The following is a 23949-nucleotide window of genomic DNA, read 5'->3' as shown; positions in this document are numbered from 1 at the left end:
GTTAAAAACTTTCACATAAATCTTACTTTCTGTTTCTATCCTGGGCTACTACATGAGTTAATGATGTCAATGATTTGTAAAAGATTTTATTGCATTTTTTTTTTTTCTGGATGGTCAAATTTATATAGCACTTTCAGACCCGTTTCTTCTCTCGTTTGCAGGTGTTTCAGCCAATTTGATCTCTCCCTCTCTCTCTCTCTCCGATTGTGCGCCGCGAGTTTAGGGGAAGAAGGTCAGTTTCTAAAATAATTATCGTCTTCTTATTTTATTATTTCTTTAATTTTTTTTTTGGTTGGTTTCACTTTCATGGTTTACAGACCTAGCTAGCGGATTTTTTTGGCGATCCAATCCGTCTCATTTTTGAGTTTTTTGGGAAGATAATAAAGACATGCGAGGATGATCTAAAAATTAGGGTTTTTGTTTCAGATTTTTTTGTTTATCGAGAAATTCAAGGAGAATAGGTGAAATTAGGTGTTTTTGTTTGGTTTTCTTTCCCGAGACAATGGTGGTTTCTGAGCATGGGTTTCAGCGATTGCAGATCTGCCGGGCTCTCATCATTCGTTTCGCCTGACTGCCATTATAGCGTGTTGTGTATTCTTGTTTCGACCATCGTCTTCCCCAACTCGAGTCACGAAAATCGAATTTAAAAGTCAAATGCTACAACAAGAAGATCAAAGACGAGGCCAGATCTGAACAGCGAACAGATCCACATAAAGGTATTTCAGCCGCACTAATAATTATTTAAATTATGATACATCGGTTTATATCTTTCGTTTGCATCGTTATGCATTCGCATATTGTGTTATTATAATCTGTTTGAGGTGCGAATTGAAGAGTTTTATTGGAAAACTAGCACAATTTCGGACACAGAGATAAAATAGTATGTGGATATGGTCTCATGAAATTAATCCGCAGTTCTAACTGATTTAAGAAATTCCATATGCCACAATTTTAGTGGCTTTAGGTCTAACTGAGTGCAGTCTGTTGCCGTACTTTAGGCAAGTGGTGGAAACTCTTTATTGAATGAATCTAAGGTGAACTTGAAAATAAGAGAAAAATCAGTGAGGAAATTTAGGTTAATCTTTGAAACAATGTAAAAGGGTATATGAATGTTGGATTGTTATGGTTGTCTCAGGAAATGAAACACGAGTTGTCCAGGATGACTCCAGGATAACTGTTTAGGCTGGTTAGTTTGAACATTTGAACAAAGTCCCTTTCATTAAGTTTTGAATATGATTGATTAGTGACAGTGACAAGAACTCTAATCTAAGGGCATGATGTTCTAATGAAGTAATGATGCACATATAAAATTGGATGATAGGATGGCAAAAACTATAGTAAATGTTGTATGAAATTTAAATAGATTAATAGTGACAAGTAGATGGTAGTTGTCATTTTCTAGCAAATTATTCGATGCATATAAAATTGACAATCTAATGAGTACTAGATCTAGATGTCATAGACGTGGGAGAAGCTAGTGGATTTGTGAAAATTTACTTATACCAACCTCATGTAATTATGTTGCCAGCTTTTGACGCTGTAATTTAGTTGAAACTACAGCTGGAACAGTCCAGGGTTGCTTTCTCAGACTGGTTGAGAGTGGAGACTGACTTGATAGGTCATCCTGAAAAAAAAAAAAGATTTGTTGAACCTCTCTGTGCATTGGCAATATGAGGTTTCTATTATTCATGAATTTGGTCTTTCAAACTTTCATTTGCAAGATCAAGCACAAAGTCGAAGTTCTTTTTACCTACAAATTTATTAAGCCTTTGTTAGGAATGATATGCTGGAAGTAGGAGGAGGGAGGGTTGGGTATTGATATTTGACTCATTTGGTGTCTGAAAACACTGCTGTCTTGGCTAAATGGTTATGGTGTTTTAGTTATAAAAGTAAACTTGGTTTGCAATAGAATGAGTGGGATGGAAAAGTGGGTCATAGAAATTCCTCAGAGAGCCCTCTTGACCTTTCTTTCTCTTACTAAGTTTCATTTGGGTAATGGAAATCGTATACCGCTTTGGAAAGATGTTTCAGTGAGGGAGGTTGCATTGTCTTGTTCCTTTCCTTGTTTGTATTGCCTTTCTTCTTGCCATGATCACGTGATTTCGTGTTTTCTTATTCTTGATAGGGACTCCTTTTATTGGGATTTTCATTTTAGAAATGTCTTGAATGATAGAGACTTGGAGGAACTTTATTCTTTCTTTATTGTGGAGGGTTGTGTTGTTATATCTCCTAAAGGATTGATATTAGAATTTGGAATTTTAATTTTTCAGGGCTTGGGGGGGGGGGGGGGGTGGGGTGGTGGAGGAGAGGGGTTTATTCATGTAAACCTTTCTTCTCTCATTTAGTTAAGGCTTACGTGTCTTTTCCTCTTTTTGGGGGGCATATAAGATGAATTCTTTCTAAGATTAAGGCTTTTGTTTGGTTGGTGGCCCTTAATAAACACCAACAATCTGCTGCAGGGGAGGAGCCTTCTAAAGCTGTCTCCACATATTTGTCTTGTGTGGAAATAGCTTTGGTGATGCATCTCATTTGTTTTTACACTGCAAATTTTTGTGGGAAATGTGGACATTCTATTTGAAGTTCTTGGTGAATCAGTTGCTTTTTCTTTATTGGTTGAGGATCTCTGGGAAGCGGAAAAAATGCTGGGAAGCTATGGAGGTGTTCTATTTTTTCCGTTTTTTGGGAAAATTGGTTGGAAAGGAATGCTAGCCTACTAGGAATTTTTCTGGAAAGTTGTCTAGGGGTATGGTCTTGGGCAGAATTTCGTATTTGGCTTCTCTTTGAGCATATAGCGCAGGTTGTTTTAAGGCCCAAGGGTTGATGCTGTCAAAATGTTAACTGATAGTGGGTGGCTTTGCCTTTTATTTTTGTTCTCCTTCATTGTATTTTCTTTTAGTTTTTTGTCTTAATAGAGCTATTGAAAAAAAAAAAGACATGTTGGAAGTATTTTTGCAGCTCTTGAAATCCTAAAAGCAAAAACAATGGAAATGCTGTAATTTTACTGGCATGGTAATACTATGAAATATAAATGTTCAACTTTGTAACTTAAATTTTTGCTGTAATTTTACTGGCATGGTAATAGTATGAAATATAATGTTCAACTTTGTAACTTAAAGTCATTTCTGAGCCAAGCCTTATGACCTGGATTCACAGTGTAGCTCACTGGATTGAACTTTTGATTTATTGGTTGCGAGAGTCCGTTGCCTTTCAACCATGCTGGTGCCTTCAAGCATCTGCACCTGAAATTTCCTGAACCTTTTGACCATAAATCCTGATTTTCCCTTGTACTCCACCTAATTTCTTACTTACATCAATGTTTTTAACCAATTTCCATCTTTCTAGTTTCTTAATCTGGGAGGTTGGAAACCTAATACCATATGCTAAGATCTCATGGGGTATTGGGATTAGGTTAGGGATTTCATTTTTAAAGACTAGAGGAATTTAAGATTTAGCCATTACTTCAACAGGTCTAGCGAAGTTAACAAGGTGCTGAGGCATTGGGGTTAAATGGAAACAACGGAAATGGGCCTATTTCTTAGGAAAGTTGGTGGAAGAAAATAAAAGAGAAGGGCTGTGGTTAACAAAAATTACAATAGAGTTACAGGGGCTGAAAAAGCTAAATTGGCCTGACAATGTGGGATTGGCGAGGATCATGAGGATGCAGAACCAGAATAGCAGACTTACACAATTATAAACAATTCTTGTTGTTAAATTCTACTTGTTATTCTTTGTGGCAAAAGGAAAGGAAACATCTTTTGAGGGGGTTATTACTTCATTGGGGGATGAGAGAGACAACTGAGATCCACAAAAACTCATTGAGGGGGTTGGAATTAAGTTAGTGAGCCCTTGAGGAAAAGGAGTTGGAAGCATTGATTTCTCTAAAGACATAGAAGAGGGGAAAAAAGAGGGTGTGAAAAGAAATGAATAAGTTAGCTGGAGATGGTGTCCAAGAGGTTGGATGGGTGGAAGGGTGCTTTATTTTTTCTTGTTTCTTTTTAGGATTCCAATGGGATAGCTAGAAATATTGATAGTCTTGTGATTTAGGGTGGGACATAAAATGGATCATTTTTTAGCTGGGAGGTTGTTTGTAGGTTTAAAAGGGAGGGTGGGTTTGGGTCTTGGAAAGTTGGTGTCTATAAACACTGCTTTAATGGGTAAATTGTGGTGTTTTTCTTTAGAGGAGTATTCCCTTTGACGCTAAGTTATTGAAAGTAAATTGGCTTGTAGGGTAATGGTTGGGATGCCAATTGGGGGTTGAGATGTTCTCTCTTGGATGGGTATTTCACAATTATATCTCGATTTATTCCTTATACTAAATTTTCTGCAGGGAATGGCTACCAGATTTGGTTTTATGAGCAAATTTGAGTGAGGGTTTCTTTGCTTTGCACGTATTTTCCTCACATGCATAGATTGTTTTCATTTCACAATGTATTGACTTCCTCATTCTCTATTTCAAATGGGGTTGAATTCTCTTGCGGTTTTAATGATAAGTGGAGCTTAGCTCTCGTTATGTTTGTTGGAGGGTGCTCCTCCTTCTGATAGGAAGGACTATTGATCATGGATTCTTGATTGATTGATTCCTGTGGGGAGTGCTATTGCAAGTTGTGTTAATGAGCATTTTTGACCCATAAAGGCATGTCCTTCCCGCTTCATTGTTATGCCTGGAAAGTCAAAGCCCCTCAAAGATTAGGGCTTTTATTTTGTTTGTCTTTCTTAATGATTGGTTGCAGAGTAGGAGGCTTAAGGCTTCACTCTGGATGCATGTTCTTTTTTTTGTTTTGATAATTGAGAATCTCTCTCTCACGTATTTCTTCATTGCTTCTTTTCATGGAGGGTGTGGAATAATCTTTTTGGCCTATTTGGAGAGAGTTGGTGTGTCTGGAGTCAGTGGAGAATTTATAGTCTCTCTCACTTTCAGGTTTTGGGAGGGATAAGATGTATTGGCATTGTGGAGGTGCACTATTTTTGCTGTTTTGTGGGGAATTGGTTGGAGTGCATCCTCGTATTATTTTCACTGTAAAGGGGATGTCTTCGTCTGCGCTTTGGGATAGGATTCTGTATTTGGCCTCGTTGTGGGCTTTTGCAGCAGATTGTTTCAGAGGAGTCCCTTTTTAACACTTACAGCTTGATTGGCAGGCAGTGTTGTTTTGATATTTTATGTTTTCTGCTCTTTTACCTTCTAAAAGAGAATTTCTTCTGCTCCTTTTTGTACTTCCTGTTCTCTTTAATAAAATCTCTTTTTTTTCAAGCCCTCCCCCCCCACCCGCGGCCCAAAAAAAAAAAAAACAATTAATCAAATAGTTTGCATTTTTAACTTTTCTTCGTTTTCCTTAAAAGGAAAACATTTATCAGTTAAACTTGCAGATATTGTGAAGTTATAAAGATGGTGAAGCTAACTCTGATTGCTCGTGTGACTGATGGTCTTCCCCTAGCAGAGGGACTGGATGATGGTCGTGATTTGCAAGATGCTGAGTTTTACAAACAGCAAGTGAAATCCTTGTTCAAGAATCTCTCAAGGGGTCAAAATGAGCCTTCGAGAATGTCAATTGAGACTGGCCCATACTTTTTCCAGTATCCTTTTGTTGCTGTCAGATGTGCCATTATCACCATTTTTAAAACGCTCCCTTTATCTGTTTGGAGTTTACAAATGAGAATTATTTTCTATGAAGGGCTAGTTTGATCTGCATTTTTTTTTCTTTGCACGAAATTATGATTTAAAAAATAAATAAATAATGAAATCACTGCAGTTGCAGTTTAAATTGATACCGGATCTATTCAGTACATGACAGCTCTGCTGGTTTACTCTGTGAGACTGGAGGAAGAGCTACATGTGGCCTGGAGGGTGCAATCTTTGTATTTGTTATAATTTGAAAAATTGTGATTGAAGCCCTTATATTTTGCCAAAAAAAGAAAATTCTATCCTTAGAATTTATTAAAATGTGGGAAGTCTTTCTGGCTTTTCAACTATCTTGAATGATTGGTTAACCATTGTATGCTTATTTATGCCTTCATATTTTGGCTGCCGCTCGAAAAATTCTAGTTGTGCCTCTGCTGTTGGAGTTGCAACACATACCTGGGTTTAGTTCTTTGCCTGAGCTCAGAGCCTCAGACAACATTTTCACTTACTAATATTAACAGGTAAGGCCAGGGTTGGGATGTTCAAAAGTTGTGCCATTCTGGCAGCTTTGTTTGAGCTAAATCTTGAGGAGATGCTTGTTGATATTTTGATCCATATTCTATGTATCAATGTAGTTTGAGCTAAATGCCTGCATTTCTGATGCCATTTAAAGGTACACACATATTTTCATCCCTGTAAGAGGCGTAAGTTCACTGCATAGTTATTGAATGGATTATTGAGAATGGTTTTTTGCTGTTATTACCTATCTTGCCATTTTGAGGATTATTTTGGAACCCCTGCCCCAAAAGAAAGAAAAAAAATATAGAATAAACCTCCTTCCAAACTTGATGCTTTTGGATTTATATTATTACAGATTCCCTTGGAAGATTGTTTTGAAATATATTTGAAGTGCTTATTTGGAATTTCAGTATTACCTTGACCTCAGTTTTCAGTTATATTATTGAAGGACGTGTTTGTTATTTGACAATGTGTGACCGTGCTTATCCAAAGAAACTTGCCTTCCAATACTTGGAAGACCTAAAGAATGAATTTGAGCGTGTTAATGGGGGCCAAATTGAAACTGCTGCCAGACCGTATGCGTTTATTAAGTTTGGTAGGTCCTAATTGTTATACTCATGTATCTGAACTATTGTCAACTTTATGGTTTGTGTGTGTGTGTGTGTGTGTGTGGTTTTTTTTCCCCATATTTTGATTTTCCCCCCATTTTATCTATTTCTTTTCAAAGATACATTCATACAGAGGACAAAGAAATTGTACCAGGATACCCGTACTCAGAGGAACATTGCAAAGTTGAACGATGAACTCTACGAAGTCCACCAAATAATGACTCGCAATGTACAGGAAGTGCTTGGTGTTGGAGAAAAATTGGACCGTAAGTTGTCTACTGTCTGCTTGCTTAAGTTATTTCATTTTATTTGATATTTTTTAATTATATACCTTTTTGTACTTCAGTTGCACTGCTTTCTTTACTTACAAAGATATGGTTATTTTCTGGGGGAAGTAATGCTAACTTTTACTTGTATGAACTATGAAGTATGTACTAAATATTGTCCAATTGGATTCATTTTGCTTCTTTAAATAAACGCTGAGGATTTGAAGAAGTGAAAAATGATAGAATTTCACAAATACACAGACTTCATTGTAATTAGTGTATGGTATTCTAACTTTTTGGCTTCAAAATTATGTGATGCCAGCTTGAATGCAGATACAATTGCACTATGTTCTTGTTTTGTTTTATTACCAGCTGAAATTGTAATCTGGCAGTAAAGGATTTTTGTAAGGGTGCATATGATTCTGGGTTTCTTTGTCAGCTTTTGTAACTAAGAAGTTGATGGAATTTCCTTTCCGTATTTTCTTCTTCAACCATAATTTGTAAATATGATTTTTAATTAGTATATTGGATTTTTTTTAATGCTCTTTCTGGGTTGATTCTATTTATGTTTTAATGACTTCTCATTCTGATGTTCTGTCTGCAGTTTATTCACAGTAATTTATTTTCTGAATTTTATTTTTGCAGAGGTTAGTCAAATGTCTAGCAGATTGACGTCAGAATCTCGCATATATGCAGATAAGGCAAAAGATTTAAATAGACAGGTTAGTTGAATTGGATTATTGGATGATGAATGTGCAATTGTGTGAATAAGGTTTTGGCTTCCTCTTCTATTTTGCCTATAATGTTGCTTTGTGTATCTTGATGCTTGGCTTGGTGTATGTGGATGTTTGCACGATCATAATTCAAGCAAAAAAGTTGTTTGGATCACATAATCTTAATGGCAGCACTCATGTACCAAGTACGACGATATTTATGAATAAGAGAATTGTTCATAGTGGGTCAAGAATGAAAACAAATTTTTGTTAGCTTTATGGTTTTTATCAGCAAATACTTTTGGCTGCTTGGGGAGAAGATCATTTGGTTAGTTGAGAGGAAGTTCGTAATTTTTTGTCTTATTGGGTATTGGCTGTGGCATTTTCCATTAGAGAACTCTCTTACAAAGTTATAAAAAGTAAATCGGGCTTACATTCTAATAGGTGGAATGGTAATTGGGGTTTAAGATGGTTCTATGGAGAGTTCTTGAAAAAGTATTACTTAGATTCATCCTTTGATTATTATTTATATAAAAGATGCTGTGGCCCTTGTGGCTAATGGGTCCTCAAATCCTCTTTTGGGAAGATGATTGGGTGGGTAATTATGTGCTCTCCAATTCATTCACCCATTTATATTGTCTCTCTTTAGCACATAATAATATCATTACTTCTTTAATTCAAATGGCCTCCTTCTTTTGGATTTGCACTTTCTTAGGCCTCTAAATGATAAGGAGTTGGAGCCTTGGAGTAACTATCTTCTCTGTTGGTTTTGTTGGAGGGCCATCATTTCTTACAAATTTTTAAATCTTTTCCCCTTCATCATTTTATCTAGAAGGCTAAATTCTCTCTAAGATTAAGGCATTTATGAGTAAATACCAACAATTTGCTATAGCATAGGATGCCTTTGAAGGTGTTATCGATGGATGTTTGTTTCTTGTGTTTTGACAGCTTAGAATGTGATTGGCATATATTTTGCAAGGCCGTTTCTCATGGGGATCTCGAATAAGATATTTGATGTTTTTGGGGAGAATTGGGTTTGCTCTAATTTTTTGGAGAAATTATTACATCTCTCTTTTATAGGTTTTGGGAAGAGTGGTGATGGTTTAGTACTTTAGTCTTGTGGACTTGTGGGATCTTTGCAATTTTATGAGGAATTTGGATGGAACAGAATGCTCATTCTTTTTTGGAAAGAGGAATCTGGTACTTTGCTTTGGGATAGGACTTAGTACTTGGCTTCCCTCATTGGTCTTTTGCAGCTGGTCGTCTTAATGGGTGCCCTTATTTTTTTTTCCCTCTAGAACAATGGGAGTCAATTTTGGTTTCTTTTTTTTTTATAGGAGGATCTTTTTCTCCTCTTTGTTCTTTCTTTCTTCTTTAACGAGTATATTTTCATTTTCTATATAAAAAAAGTACTTTTGGATGCTAGCTTGGTCCCTTTTTAGCATGGCTAAGTGTCACGGGGTGGTAGAATTCCAAGGCCAAAGAACCACCTTTGCCTTAATCTGCCCAATGTATGGCAGAGTCACACATGTGCGGCAACAAGACTGCACCAAGTTCCGTGGCATGATAGCCCCTGTCCGTATTGAGATGGTCACTGAGGAACCATGACTCAAATGGTAAGTGTATTGAACCCACATTCCTTAATCACTAAGGGTGACTCCTATACCCACATCATGGTCCTCATGTAAGTGTACTTGCCACTAACCACCTGCACACTGCAGTTAGGGGAAGTAACCCTATGCATTACTCAAGGTAGACATACGAAGGTGCAGCATTCCTTAATAGTTGAATAAGTATAAGCAGCGCCACTTAAGAGTAAACCCAAGGGCCAGCACAAATGCCCGTCCTGACCTTCAAGTTGAGAGTGATACATGACCTCATTCTCTAATTGGATGTCCATGGGCTCTTAATACCACACTCAAGTCCAAGACACTCTCAAGGATATCAAGAGCTCGCCTTCAAGTGCTCCTTCAGATGCTCACTTAGTGCCCAAAGGACACTCATGGTGGTAGGGCACTCACCTAATGTTTCTCCCCTATCATATTTTCGTCACATTCTCGTTCTAGCATGAGAAACAATCTGTGGATTTGAAGGTTCATACTTTCTTGAGAATGCCATTTTATTAATTATCGGTCCCATAGTAGTCAGAGGCGCGAGGCGAGCTGAGGCACAAAGGGTATTTGAAGCCAAGGCGCGACGTGAAGCTTCGTGAGGCGCACAACTATTAAAATGCTGTAAAATGCTTATTTGGGGTAATTGATTTTTGAACATATGAATATCTAGTAATAGTAGAATTTAAAATGCCAAAACGTTCAATAGAAAAATTGGAAATTTAATGAAATTGCCAAGGCCTAAAGCATCAACAATTCAACATAGTTCAATATCAAAATAAAAGAGTACAATAAAAGATTTTAAAGTCTAAAATCTAAATATCAGCTTAAGTTTAATTCAATACTAGTGAATTCGTAAGTTACGTTGGTCAAACAACCTTCTCTAGTTTAATACTTGTTGATTATTATATTAATTATTACAAATCTTCAACTTGCATTTTTTTTTCTCATTTTGTAAAATATATTTTTTTAGAAGTTTAAGATTAAAATAAAATTATCAACTAATATTATAAGAAGCAGCAGCAGGCAGCTGTAGCTAAATTCAGTAAAAAGAATATTATGTATTAGTTAAACTTACATTAAACTACATATTTAATTACATATAATATTATAAGAAGCAGGCAGCCGGCAGCAGAAAGAAGAAGAAGAAGCAGCAGCAGCAGCAGCAGGCAGCTGGATGCAGAAAGAAGAAGAAGAAGAACTGAACAAGAAGTAAAAGAAGAAGACGACTTACAAAGGTTCAAAGGCTCAAAGACGAGCTCGCAGCTGGTTCGAAATGCCAAAGATGAAGTGACGAACTCACGCTGCTGGTTCGAAGGCTTGTAGACGAACTCGCGAAGGCTCGTGCTGGTTGGAAATGTGGAAGACAAAGTCATGTAGGGTCGTGCTGGTTTGAAATGTCGAAGATGAACTCTCGCGAAGGGTTATGCTGGTTCGAAATGTCAAAGACGAACTCACGGTGTTGGTTCGAAGGCTCGAAGACGAGCTTGCGAAGGCTTCTTCTTGTCTGAAGGCTCTTGTTTGTTCGAAATGTGCAAGACGAACTCGCGAAGGGTCGTGGGGCTTTGAAGGGTCGAAGAGGGCTAGGGCTCCTGTTTTTCGAATCGAATGAGGGCTAGGGCTTGGGCCTGGGCCTCTGCCTATTTCTTTCATTTAATAGACTCAAAATTTTCAAGGCGTGCCTCATGGCGCCTGGCGCCCCTTTGCACTTCATCGCGCATCACTGCACCTCTTGCAGGTCGCCTTGCCTCCCATGTTACGAGGCACTAGCCTCCTCGTCCCTCTATGCTTCGCACGTAGGGGCGCATTTTTAACTACTATGGTCGGTCCTTTGGCATATGTCGTGGATGCAAGAACATAACACCATGACATGTTTCCCCACTCCATCATATCAATGTTTTTGTTGATTGCCAAAACTTCAACGAACCCAAGACGAACACAACTTGAAGAGCATGTCTTTCCAAGCTAAATCCCGACTGCACACATTCCATTGTAGTACTTCCGAAGTAGACTCGACCTCGAGTTTCATAGAATAATTTCGTGGAACACATGCCCAACACAAAGTCCTCTTCAAAACAAGGCCTAGATTGATATTTGGTTTCCTCTGAAAGCACGCTAGACCCTCAATTTCTCAATGAAATTGCAGCAGCCACACATACTCATACAACACATTTCACTGTCCACAATCCTTAATACCACAAGTTGCAACAATAGAGAACACTCATCCAAAACACTTCCACCACATCAATGCTTGTATTACTTCCTTGTACGTAAATAACTCAAAAATCCCGCACAATTTGAGTAGGAGACCAATAATCTAATTCATGGTTTTAAGACCCGAGCAACTTGGTGAGGCCACCGGTCAGTCAGACAAGTTAGTCGAACTAGTGATGTTAGCGTTATGTATATTACAATGATAAAATTTAAATAATAAAAGGTAATGTTACAAATATGCTATCATAGATTAATAATCACCTATTAGCTAATTATAATTTTTAAAAAATAATTACTAGCAATAACTTAGATAAAGTTTATAATTTTTATTTTATAAAATATTCTGAAATTTACTAATTATTATATCATATTAAGAGTCAAAAAGATATTCAAGAGGAGAGGTAAAATAGTTTCATTTTATTAAAAATATGTATTGTTTAAGTTGGTGCAATGCGTAAATGTAAGTATATATACATGGACGTAAAGTAACTCAAATATATATATATATATATATATATATATGTTTATTTATTTATTTATTTTGGAGAAGAATATCACAAACATTTGGTTCATTGGCATAGCATTTCTCCTCCTACAAGGAAGCCTTAGGATCTAAACCTAGACATGCAATATTTTGCTTTTTTTTTTTCCCCCTATTAAAGAGAATTGGGTCAACCCACTTGGTTCATTAGGTTTGGCCGGGTTGGACTGAGTCAATAGTGTCTGGTCGGGTTGATCTTGGTTCATTCCATTTTTGTTTTGGCGACATCATTGGACTGGGAAAGTGATTGGTTCCCATCAGAATAAGTTGGACCAGCCGGTCCAGTCCGAGTTTTTAAACTATAATCTGATTCATTGATGCAAACACCTTCCCAATGTCTATATAGTAAATCTTGAAAGCCACAAAAACAAACCATTTTTTACCCAAAGAGCTTTATTCAAAAGGCCTCATCAAGTGATGGCTCCTTCACTACAACTTGTATCTTGAGACCCTTCCATGATCCAAACACCTAGAGGTTGCTCCCAACTCTTTTCATCCATAAGGAAGCTCATCAATTTCCCTCTTCCCAATGAACTCGCATAGAGAAGACTCCTCTACTTTCTTTCCATGCTTTTGTTTCTAGTAGATAAGGTTTCCACATAGGGCACAGACCCAAGTATGTTCCCCACGTTGAACCCCAAAGATTGAATTCTCATCTCCAAATTCCTCAATGCATACCCAATCCTCTTATAAAACTGGGGTTTTACATCCCCAAATTTCTCAAAGGGTAACAGGTCTTCTTATGAGTCACAATTCAAAAGTCAAATCATTTATTCTACGTATTCACTATCTTGGCAATGAAACAAACCACTTGCCTGATCTTTGCTTAAGTTCCATATTTGAATCCCAAGGCTTCTTGTTCCAAGCTCGCCTCAAAACAATCTTTCATCGCCCATTCAAACTTCAATTTGCCCTGTAGCATTCCAGCCTCATCACAGGTATTCACTGCAGATCATACTCTGTTTCAAAACTGTTAATGGTTATTTAGTCATTTAGTATTATTATTATTATGTGTTAAAGTTTTGTTTGTAATAAGTGTGAGCTAGTAAAGGTATTATGGTCATTCCTATTGTACTTGATATATATTATAAATAGAGGGAGAGACCTATCATTGAGTTTAGGTCTTCCATTTCACCCAATTATTCAACATGGTATTAGAGCAAGATTCTGAGACCTAAACCCTAATTGTCACAGCCACCATCAAATGGAAGCCCAAAACCCTAAATCTGCTGCATGTCTACCATTGTAGAAGAATTTCCAGCAACATTATAGCCCTAAAAAGGGCCAGCAGCTGCCAGAAGCCTGAGAAGTCTCAGGATAATTCCTGGGGGACACTGCCAGTTCAGGAACACAAGATGTACTATAGATTTTGCAAAAACAACACCATAATCACCCACTAACATGGCCGATATGCCCCCTACTGAAATCTCATCTCCAGCAGCTTCCCTATGCGTCCTCACACGCCGGTTGAAGGCTGCCAGGGCTGACCTAACGTGCCGGCGCGTGAAGAAAATATTTGGCGTATTTCTGACCTGAACTTCCAGCAGGGCTCATATAACCTTATAAACATATTATTGATTTTTTTTGTGATGTTTTTTTTTGTTTAAAGATCTTACCTTTTTTTGTTGCTCATTTACGACATCCGGAAAATGGTTGTTTGGTACTTCTCAAAGTTGTTTGTCAATGTTTGAGTTTATTGAGCCTGAAAGTGGCATTTGCTGTGTTTTTTGATGGGTATTTTGTGGGCTTGTGGTTTGCATCAATTGTCGAAGGTTGCTTATGTTGGGTTCAAGTTGGTGAATTCGAAAAACATGGTGCCTGCTGTGTGTTTTTGATTTGCTGCTCTATCGAGGTTGTATTTATGTTGGGATGGAGTTCCCAAATCCCAAAAGTGTCTCCCTCGTCAGTTACTTATTTGAGTGAACAGCGTATTATAGTTGTTTCGGAGGAAGAGTTTAAAGTTTCTGCCGTTTCAAGCATCCCAACAAGCATCTCATCTCATCACATTGCATCTTTTGCTCAAAAAAGTAAACATATGGTTTGTATGTCATCAGGTATCTCTCCCACTAGTCCTTGGGTTATCGACTCTACTGCTACTGACTATATGGCAGGTGTCACCAACTTCTTTTCTACTCTAGTATTTTACAAATTTGCCTCAAGTTACCCTTGCTAATGGGTCCACTACTTGCTAAGGGAATACGAAGTAGGAATAGTAAATCGTACTCCCTCCATCTCCTTTTCTTTTGTTCTCTACATTCCTAAATCTCCCTTTAATCTTAAGTCTGTTAATAAAATTACAAAGTCACTAAATTGCTCTGTAACTTCTTTCTTGATTTTGTTCTTGTTCAGGATCTGAAGATGAGGAAAACGATTGGTGCAGGGTGTGAGGCTGATGGACTTTACTACTTTGAGTCACTCTTTTCTCCTATTGCATGTAGTATTATTGTCTCGCCGCATCAAATCCATTGTCACCTTGGTCATCCATCATTGGACAAGTTAAAACAGCTAGTTCCTACTTTGAGTTCCATGTCTACCCTCTATTGCGAGTCTTGTCAATTAGAAAAGCATCATCGTCTTCCCTTTGCTTCCCGAGCCAATAAAAGAGCCGTTAGCCCTTTTATGTTAGTCCATTCCGATGTTCTGAGTTGTTTAACATCTTTTGTGCCTCTGTTCTCAAATAAGAACTCAGTTTGATATGCCGGTTCGAATACTTCGTAGTGACAATGCTAAAGAGTACTTCAGTACTCAGTTCATTACCTATGCGACTAACTCTGACATGATCCATTAGTCATCTTGTGCCCACACTACACAACAAAATGGAGTTGCGGAGAGAAAAAAATAGACATATTCTTGAAGTCACTCGAACCCTTTTGTATCAAATGAATGTCCCTAAAGTTTTTTGGAGTGATGTTGTTCTCACTGCTTGCTCATTCATCAATAAAATGCCTTCTTGTGTCCTTGGTGGTAAAATCCCATATTCAATTATCTCCACTAAGGCTCGTTTGTTCTCCCTTCCTCTTCATATATTTGGTTGTGTCCTTCGTTCATCAGTTAAATCCAGGAAGGGATAAATTGGATCCTCATGCTATCAAATGTATTTTTCTTGGTTATTTCTATACTAAAAAAGGATATTGATGTTACAGTCCCACTTTACATCAATTCTTTGTCTTTGTTGATGTCACCTTTTTTGAGGTACTATTCTGATTCTTTGAGCTCTGTCAACCTTGATGAGTCTTTTCCTTTGTGTAGCCTTCCTGATCCTAACTTGTTTCCTTCGTCTAGTCCTCCTACATCTTCATCTAGTTTGAGTCCTCCCCATTGCTTGGATCGTCCCAATTTGCAAGTGCAAACACAATGACTCAAGGGAGGAGTGCCTTCCCCAGCTTCCACTTCTATGCCTCTAGTTTCCTCGTCAATTGATCCTCTTCCCCAAGTGGTTGATCCTCCTATTGATGTTTGAAAAGGTAAACGCACTTGTACCCAGCATCTAATCTCTAATTTTGTCTCTTATGATTTCTTGTCACCCTCGTACTACTGTTTTGTTAGTACCATATTCTATTGCTCTTCCCACGTCTATTTTTGAAGCCCTATCCTATTCTGGGTGGAGGAATGCAATGATAGAAGAGATGCATGCTGTGTAGGATAATATTACTTGGGGCTTGGTATGCCTTCCTCGTGATAAGTCTATGGTTGGTTGTCGTTGGGTGTATATTGTGAAGGTTAATCCTGATGGTTCCCTGGATCGTTTGAAAGCCCACCTTGTTGCTAAGGGATATACTCTAGTGTATGGCTTGGACTATTCAGGCACGTTCTCCCTTGTAGCCAAACTTGCCTCATTATGTTTGTTCATCTCCTTAGCCATCACCTATCACTGGCCTCTGCACCAAGTGAGACATGAAGAATGCTTTCCTATATGGTGATCTTTAGGAGGTTTATATGGAGCAACCGCCTAGGTTTGTTGCTTGGGGGGAGTCGGGCTTAGTTTATCAGCTCAAGAAGTCACTATATGGTTTAAAACAGTCTTTAAGGGCATGGTTTGTTTGCTTTAGTGCTGTAGTACATGCACAATTCTGCTTAATTGTGCATGTATATGATATTGTGATTACTGGTGATGATGATCAAGGTATTCAAAGCCTAAAGCATTTCCTGCAGACTAAGTTTCAGACAGGATTTGGGACCATTGAAGTACTTCTTAGATATAGAAGTATCGAGATCTCGTACCAAAACTATCTAGTCACAGAGGAAGTATATTCTTGATCTTTTAGATGAGACTGGACTGTTAGGATCTAAACCCATTGATACACCTGTGGATCCTAACTACAAGCGAGTGCCAGATATGGGTGATTTGTTGCCCAACCCAAGACGATATCAGAGACTTGTTGGAAAGTTGAATTATTTCATAGTCACTTGGCTACATATATCTTTTGCAACAAGTTTTGTGATTTGGTTTCTTGATTCTTCGAGAACAAGTTACTGGGATGCAGTAGTCGTATCTGGAGATATCTTAAAGGTGCACTTGGGAGAGGTCTCTTATATCAGGATCGAGGTCACACTAATATTTAGGGATATACTTAATGCAGATTGGGCTGGATCACCTTCTAATAGAAGATCCACAATCGGGTATTTTATCTTTGTCAATGGTAATTTGGTGTCTTGGAAAAGTAGGAAACAAACTATGGTGGTCAGGTTGAGTGCTGAGTAAGAGTATAGGGCTATGGCTCACATTGCAAGTGAACTTGTTTGGTTGAATAACATGCTGAGAGAACTAGGTTCTCCACATTCTTAGCCTACGGAATTGATGTATGATAATCGAGTTGATATTCATATTGCCTCCAAATTGGTCTTCCATGAGTGAACAAAACACATTGAATTTGGTTGCCACTTTTTTCAAGAAAAACTTGTATTGTTGTATAGAAGTTCATAACGAGCACTCATGTGAAATCTGAGTTTCAGCTTATTGATTTGTTCAATAAAGCCTTGCGAGGTGCTCGTGTGAAATTCACTTGTAACAAGCTAGGAGCATATGATGTATATGCTCCAGCTTGAGGGGGAGTGTTAATGGTTATTTAATCATTTAGTATTATTATTGTGTTAGAGTTTTGTTACTAATAAGCAAGGTCTTAAATTTCGATTTCAATTCAAATTTCAAAGCTCCAAATGTACGGAAATTTCGATTTCAATGTCAATTTCGATTTCGATTTGAAAAAATAATGGAAATTTGTGGTAAAGCATGAAATTCTTTGTGAAACTTTAGAAATGGTTAACAAGCGTAATAATATAAGTTTTAGGACTAATATATTACAAATTAACTACACCTATGTTTTGTATGAGGTGGATAGTTGTAAAATACTATGTGTATCAAACATATTTGTAAGATAATGTACATTAATCATATTTAGTTAATACAAATGAAATTCATAAATCATTTAAATATTATTTATTATACAAATAATGATAATTTAGACATGAATGGTTAAATAAACTATTACTGTAAGTTTATTTTTTCATATAATTTCAAAAGCACTTGTAATAATCTTTTGTTTCGATAAAATAAATAAAATAAATTAAGATAGAAATTTCACTTTACACCTAAATTTCTCATTTGAATTCTAATGAAATTTCAAGTATAGTTAAAATTTCGACAAGTTTCGCTAAAATTTTGAGATTTTGATAAATTTCGGATGATTCGTTGAGGTTTCGATGGAAATTATGCAAGATGGAAATCGACTGCCATTTCAATTTCAAGGGTGACAGAAATTAGAAATTTCAATGGAAATTTCAACAATTTCATGAAAATTTAAGACCGTGCTAGTAAGTGTGAGTTAGTAAGGGTATTATGGTTGTTCCCATTGTATTAGACATATATTATAAATAGAGGGGGAGACCTATCATTGAGTTTAGGTCTTCCATTTCACCCAATTATTAAAAAAAAGAAAAGAAAAATCATCTCATTATATTTTAATGAATTTTCTTAGATGATTCTCCCCCATTTTTCATAGCATCTGAAATGAATTTATGTTGCATGTGCAAGATTTTTTTAGTGCTGGTGTATGAGATATAAAACCCATTTGTGAGGCCTCACTTATCAGCATAAACTTCTGTTTATTTATTTTTGATTGCAAACAGCATAAACTTTTATTGAGTAGATTCCTGGACATGCCACCCTGACAATGAATTTGGAGTTCAATCCTCACGCACCCATTCTTCTAGTTATAATTAAAATTTCAGCACAAGGTATGATGGGTTGATGTTGTCTTCACTTGTATAGCCAAATGATGGGCTTTCAAATGAAAGGGTTTGTCACTTGACTTCTTAAGCTTTTAGGTGAATTGGTTCTTTGACAAGGTTTGATGCAGTTGATGTCTTTCCTTTCCCTACTGGCAATGTTGTTTGCTCCATCCCTGACCAATCACCATGAGTTTTGGTTAAAATGGATTTTATTTTTCCTTTAGTTGACTCACATCTAGAGTATGGATTTGTGCCTTAATAAAAAATTAAATATTTCTATTTTCAATTGGCATCATCTGTGTCTAAATTCAGTTGTCATTCTAGCATTTGCATAGTTAATTTGTCCTAGAGGCTAAGGTCAATTTTAGGTCTTTCCAGGTGAGACCTACAGACAACATTCCTTTGTTCTAAGAATGTGGGATTGGCTTGACCAGAAATGTTTACAGCCAACTCTACCTTTATGTTATTTATGGAATATAATTACTAGTGTACAATTTGGGAATGTGAATTTGGTACTGGGAATTTGAAATTGTGTGAATTTAGACAAATTTTAATGTAGAATCAAATGTGAATTTGGATTTTCTCATGATATCAAATTACGGCCGTTCATGTTCCTAAACACAGCATTGGGGAGGTCAGGAGGGATGATAAGCAGGTAGTTTTTTTGTCTAGGTTGTAAGCATGGTGTTTTACTTGCTTTTGGTTGTGACTTTTTGTACTGGGCATTATCAGGTTCTTTTTAATAGTCTGTTGGTTTCCTTTATTTCCTTTGTCTTGTTGAGATGCATCTAGTGATTAGGACTGCCACATCTTCAGTGTTGTATTTGTCTACATTGAACTATGTGCAGCATCTGCTAAGCTTTTTGAATTTGATGCTTAAAATTGTGCGCATGTGTTTTTGTGTTTATGTGTGGGTGTGTGTGTGTGTGTTTTTTTTTTTAATCAGAAATCCACTTTATCATCTATTTATACAATCCTTACTGTAGGCTTTGATTCGGAAGTGGGCTCCTGTTGCCATTGTTTTGGGAGTTGTTATCCTTCTTTTCTGGCTCAGAAAGAAGATCTGGTGATTCAGTCCAATTGTGAAGTTTCTGGAAGTTTATTCAAAGTTTCTCTCTACTGTCTTTGGCCGTCTGTGTTCAATTTCAAGACTTCAGAGATTTCAGATTAGTTTCCTGATCCTCAAAACTGTTTCACCAACTTGAAGGTGACCTTTTAATTATTATCTAGGGCATACTTTTGTCACGAGGACTCCGTTTGTCGGGTGCCTCCAGAGTTGAGATGCAGTTCAGAATGTTTATAGAGACTCCTACCATGAGACCATTTCAAGTGCCTAAAATATGACTCACAAACAGAAAGCTTTAAATTGCCTGTGGCCTTTTTATATGTTGCTGTTGCTGTACTTGCAATTGTCAGTTATACTCGAACTAAGTTCTGTTTCTTCCCCATTATTGTGACAATCATTTCTCATCTCGCCAAATGCCTGTATCAAAGTTTTAGAGAGAGAGAGAGAGAGAAAGAGGTCGGCCTTTCTTGAGAAAGAAGGTTAAAAAAAAAAATGGATACAGGTCCACCATTAGCTTTTCGTTCCACTATTTGTATGTTTATCTTTGCTTCCATATCCGGAATTGGTATGAGAAAATGGAGCAATGGGGCAGAGACTAATAATGATGTAATGGAGTACGCTACAAAGCAAGTGTAAGAGTGATACAATTGATGCTTTATTTTTAATAATCATTACTATTACCATTTTAAATAGGTTTGTATATGTAAAACCCTACGGCAAGGTGGGTAGGGGGAGGGGAGGAAACGTGAAGGCATGCATTGGTAACCAACTTTAGGCCAATGCAATGCTATAGGGGGAATTGTTTTTATAACCGTTTAGTTTGCTTGGCAACCAAGCATATGTGGAATACTTGTTAGTGTGGCAAAAGATCCTATCTTTGACTTAGTAGCCTCCGTTTGCTACTCAACCTTCTGCGAGGAATTCATTTCACTCGTCTTTTCTGAGTACCTTTCACTTGGGGAAAAAAAAAGTAGTGTGTGTTGAGTAAATGGTGCGGTAAATAGTCTGGCTTATAGTATGGAAGGAGTGACAGATTTGAGTGCAAGATCCATATTTTCACACTATATTGAGAGGATGTTGCTGATGATACTTGGCATGCTCTGTGCCCCCACAAATCATTCAGAGTAACTTTTACTCGAGGCCTAAAAAAATTCATTGTGAATTCGGCAGGCACCCTTTTTGACTTGCTGATTCATGCTTGCAGAGCGTAATGTTATTTCGGATCTGAATTAACAATTTCACACTCTATTGAGAGGATGTTGCTGATGATATTTGGCATGCTCTGTGCCACCACAAATCATTCAGAGTAACTTTTACTCGAGTCCTAAAAAATTCATTGTGAAATCGGCAACACCCTTTTTGACTTGCTTATTCATGCATGCAGAGTCTAATGTTATTTCGGATCTGAATAAAGATTTGCCTCTTGGTTGATCTGAATTAAGATTTGCCCCTTGGTTGTACTCAAGTGGACGGTTATTTTCGCTTCTTTAGAGCTTGTAAGACACGTGTCTGTTGTCCTTTTTATCTTTCTTTTAAAAAACAAAAATTTTTCGTCCTTTTTGAGACTTGGTGGCTCCTTGGAGGTGTTTTTTCCAGTTTTAACTTTTTAAAAAATATATATATTAAATAATATCTCATTCTGGAAAGTATGTCCCAGGATGACTCTGACGTAATCTCACTACTCCAAGTAGCGAGATTTGCCACGTGTCAGTTTGAGAATTATTTTTTAAAAAAATATTATTTAATATATATATATTTTAAAAAATGATAAATGGGTTGAAAATATAATATGAAATTTTATTTTCTTCCAAATAGTTATTTGAGCTATTGGTAGAGCTATTGGAAAATACTTATTAGAATGAGGTATTATTTAATATATATTTTTAAAAAAAAAAAATTTAAAATCGAAAAAAACTCCACTGCAAAGGGTCAAGCACGTGATAGCCTCTGCCAGTGCCAAACCTCACAAAAGCACCCACACTGACACAAGCCGCAGCGCACAGCTGAGCGTACCGAACCACGAGCCTGAATTTGAAATTCAAAATAGTCCTCACAAACAAGAAAGAGTTGAACAGTAACTCAAAGAACGGATCAAACAGGGAGAACTGCCAATAGCTGAACAACCCGAGCGCAAGGAACAATCGTGAACACATGAATTGAACCGAGCACAATAAAAACTAAGACCCAACAGAAGAACACCAGAACAAGGGACAAGAAATTCCAGAGATCTTGAAATGTCTCACCACTGAAACAATGAAACCCCAAACTGAGTCTCTAAAGTGGAACCAAGCCAAGAAATAATCCAAACCCATAAGAATGGATCATATATTAAATAATACCTCGGGGAAGTATTTCCCAATAGCTCTACCAATAGCTCAAATAGCTATTTGGAAGAAAATAAAATTTCATATTATATTTTGTTATGTTTCACCAAGTGCCCCTTTATCATTTTTTAAAATATATATATTAAATAATATTTTTTAGAAAATTAATTTTCAAATTGACAAGTGGCAAATCTCACTACTTGGAGTAGCGAGATTATGTCAGAGTCATTATGGAAAATACTTTCCAGAATAAGATATTATTTAATATATTTTTTTAAAAAAAAAGTTAAAACCGAAAAAATCTCTTCCTTGGAGTGTATTCGAGTTAAGTTGATACAGTAAAATACTAGAACTTGACTAAAAAATGTGAAGTTTGAAACTTGACTCGAAATTGATCCATTTTATAATTGTTAAATTGGAACTCGACTCGACAACAAGTTCATAAAACTTGAGCGTGACCCGATAATAAACTAACATTAAATACACATAAATATAAATAATGTACATATAATATTAAATATATTTACAATATATAGTATATGAGATATATAATATAAAAATAATAAAAGTACAAAGTTTGAGTTCAACTCGTTAGAATACTTGAGTAGGTCGAACTCGAGTAGAATTGAATTGAATCGAGTTAGAAGACAAGATGAGTCCGAGTAGCGAACAAGTTTGACTCACTTACACCCTTCCCTTCATTCTTCTATTTTTCTTCACCTATTCATTGAAGTCGTTTCTCAGTTTTTGCTTGAACCCCCATAATTTTTACTCAAATCTGTAGGATCTTGGGTTAAAGTGAGGTGCACTAATTTAAAAGAGTTCATCTCGTGTGGCTCGAGTCATATAATATTAGGTTTCGAAAAAATTTTAGATGAGATGGGGTTTTAGTTTGTCCAGTCCTGCAGGAAATGATGTTTGTTCAGATGGTGACGCCAAGAAGGTGTTCAATGAATTATGATGGCAGGTGATTAAAGAGGAGAGAGGGTCTCTTAATTGGGTATGTTAGTTCCATCCCCTTGTTTTATTATTATTATTTTAAGAATTTCTTGTTTGTAATTGTTATTTTCTTCCCTAATAAATTTCTTTTTCTTAAAAAAAAATAATACGAGGCCCCGCTAACTTCTTCAATGTTGTTGTGAATGTTTTGTGCATTATTACATTTAAGCTGCATTGAGAAGCATGAATTTTGGACCTTAAATTTGGATTTTAAACAAATTTTAATACAATTTTATATTATATCTCATCCTAATATAATATAACTCCAAACTCAAAACTTTTCCAAACATAGGTTTAAGATTTTCTGGACGACCTCTATGATTCATCGAACTTCTTGTGCTGCCATCCGACTATTTTCAGCGCTCTAAAGTTGAACAATCGTGGCTTTTGCACAATCTCTTTTTATGAATGACGAATTTGCTTGGAGATCGGTTGAGACATCCTTCAAGCACAAGTGTTTCTTCTTTGTATCTTAGTTTTGGGGGCTTTCATCCCCACTTTATTAGATACTCCTTGCCCTATTAGGTCAAGGTTGTTTAGTGGAAGAGGCTGAGTTAGCATGCTCCTCAAGGTTGGCAAAGCAATTACTAGGAGTAATTGGAATTTGGGAGGGAGTCCAAGCATCACTTTACTCTTCATATGGATGAGAACTTTCTTTCTTTCAAGACAAATGAGAATCCACAATAAGAGCCAACTTCATCGTTTGCTCTTACATCATTCAACACTCAAGAGGGACAATAATGTGTTTAGGAAGGACTTTATTGGTTGAATAAGGATTCAACGAAGGGTTGTACAACTTGCCTTAGTGCATGAGGATCGGTCGATGATCTTCCTCAACATGTAATTATGCATATTCGTTTTGAGTGGAGTTCGGGATGAGAACTAGGTTGTATGATTGAAATATTCAAACTCAACTCGATTTAAAAAATTTGAGTTTGAAACTCAACTCTTAATTTTTGATTGATCTATAAATTGTTGAACTCAAACTTGAACTTGGCTATAAATTTTTAAAGCGCAAGCTAAACTCAATTTTACTACAAATAATATTAAATACACGTATATTATGTTATTTGCACTATATATAAAAATACAAATATTGTAAATCACTTTTTGGACAACAATTTTATTACGTTTTGAAATATAAAAAATCCCTAATAGAAGAAATTTTTTAAATTAGATATAGAAATATATGAATAAAAGTATCATAATCTTTTAAAAGTAAGAGTAAACGTTCCTAAAAGACA

The 23949-nt window shown here is 36.5% G+C and overlaps 1 protein-coding gene across 3 annotated transcripts; it reads left to right on the top strand.

Annotated features, from left to right (window-relative positions):
- LOC131166179 (25.3 kDa vesicle transport protein SEC22-1) lies at nucleotides 1-19796 on the top strand. Of its 3 annotated transcripts, XM_058124501.1 has the most exons (8): nucleotides 84-232; nucleotides 318-461; nucleotides 539-716; nucleotides 5338-5571; nucleotides 6571-6731; nucleotides 6864-7010; nucleotides 7656-7732; nucleotides 19303-19796. In XM_058124501.1, the coding sequence occupies exons 4-8, from the start codon at nucleotides 5384-5386 to the stop codon at nucleotides 19384-19386; spliced, it is 657 nt and encodes a 218-aa protein (XP_057980484.1). In that variant the 5' UTR covers nucleotides 84-232; nucleotides 318-461; nucleotides 539-716; nucleotides 5338-5383; the 3' UTR covers nucleotides 19387-19796. The 3 variants fall into 3 exon arrangements, with proteins under 3 accessions (XP_057980483.1, XP_057980484.1, XP_057980485.1); XM_058124500.1 differs by lacking the exon at nucleotides 318-461 and having other exon boundaries at nucleotides 1-232; XM_058124502.1 differs by lacking the exon at nucleotides 318-461 and having other exon boundaries at nucleotides 530-716.
- Nucleotides 19797-23949: the final 4153 nt, after the last annotated feature.

Source organism: Malania oleifera, chromosome 10 (assembly GCF_029873635.1).
Source record: "Malania oleifera isolate guangnan ecotype guangnan chromosome 10, ASM2987363v1, whole genome shotgun sequence".
Classification (NCBI taxonomy): Eukaryota; Viridiplantae; Streptophyta; class Magnoliopsida; order Santalales; family Ximeniaceae; genus Malania; species Malania oleifera.
Note: the sequence above shows the minus strand (reverse complement) of the source record. Positions and strands in the feature narration are given on the sequence as shown.

Bases quoted from the DNA above. Each gene is read 5' to 3' on its own strand.
- LOC131166179 (XM_058124500.1), top strand. From the start codon at position 5,384: ATGGTGAAGCTAACTCTGATTGCTCGTGTGACTGATGGTCTTCCCCTA. The intron at 5,572-6,570 runs GTATCCTTTTGT...CTCAGTTTTCAG, and splicing joins ACTGGCCCATACTTTTTCCA to TTATATTATTGAAGGACGTG. The intron at 7,733-19,302 runs GTTAGTTGAATT...TCCTTACTGTAG, and splicing joins CAAAAGATTTAAATAGACAG to GCTTTGATTCGGAAGTGGGC.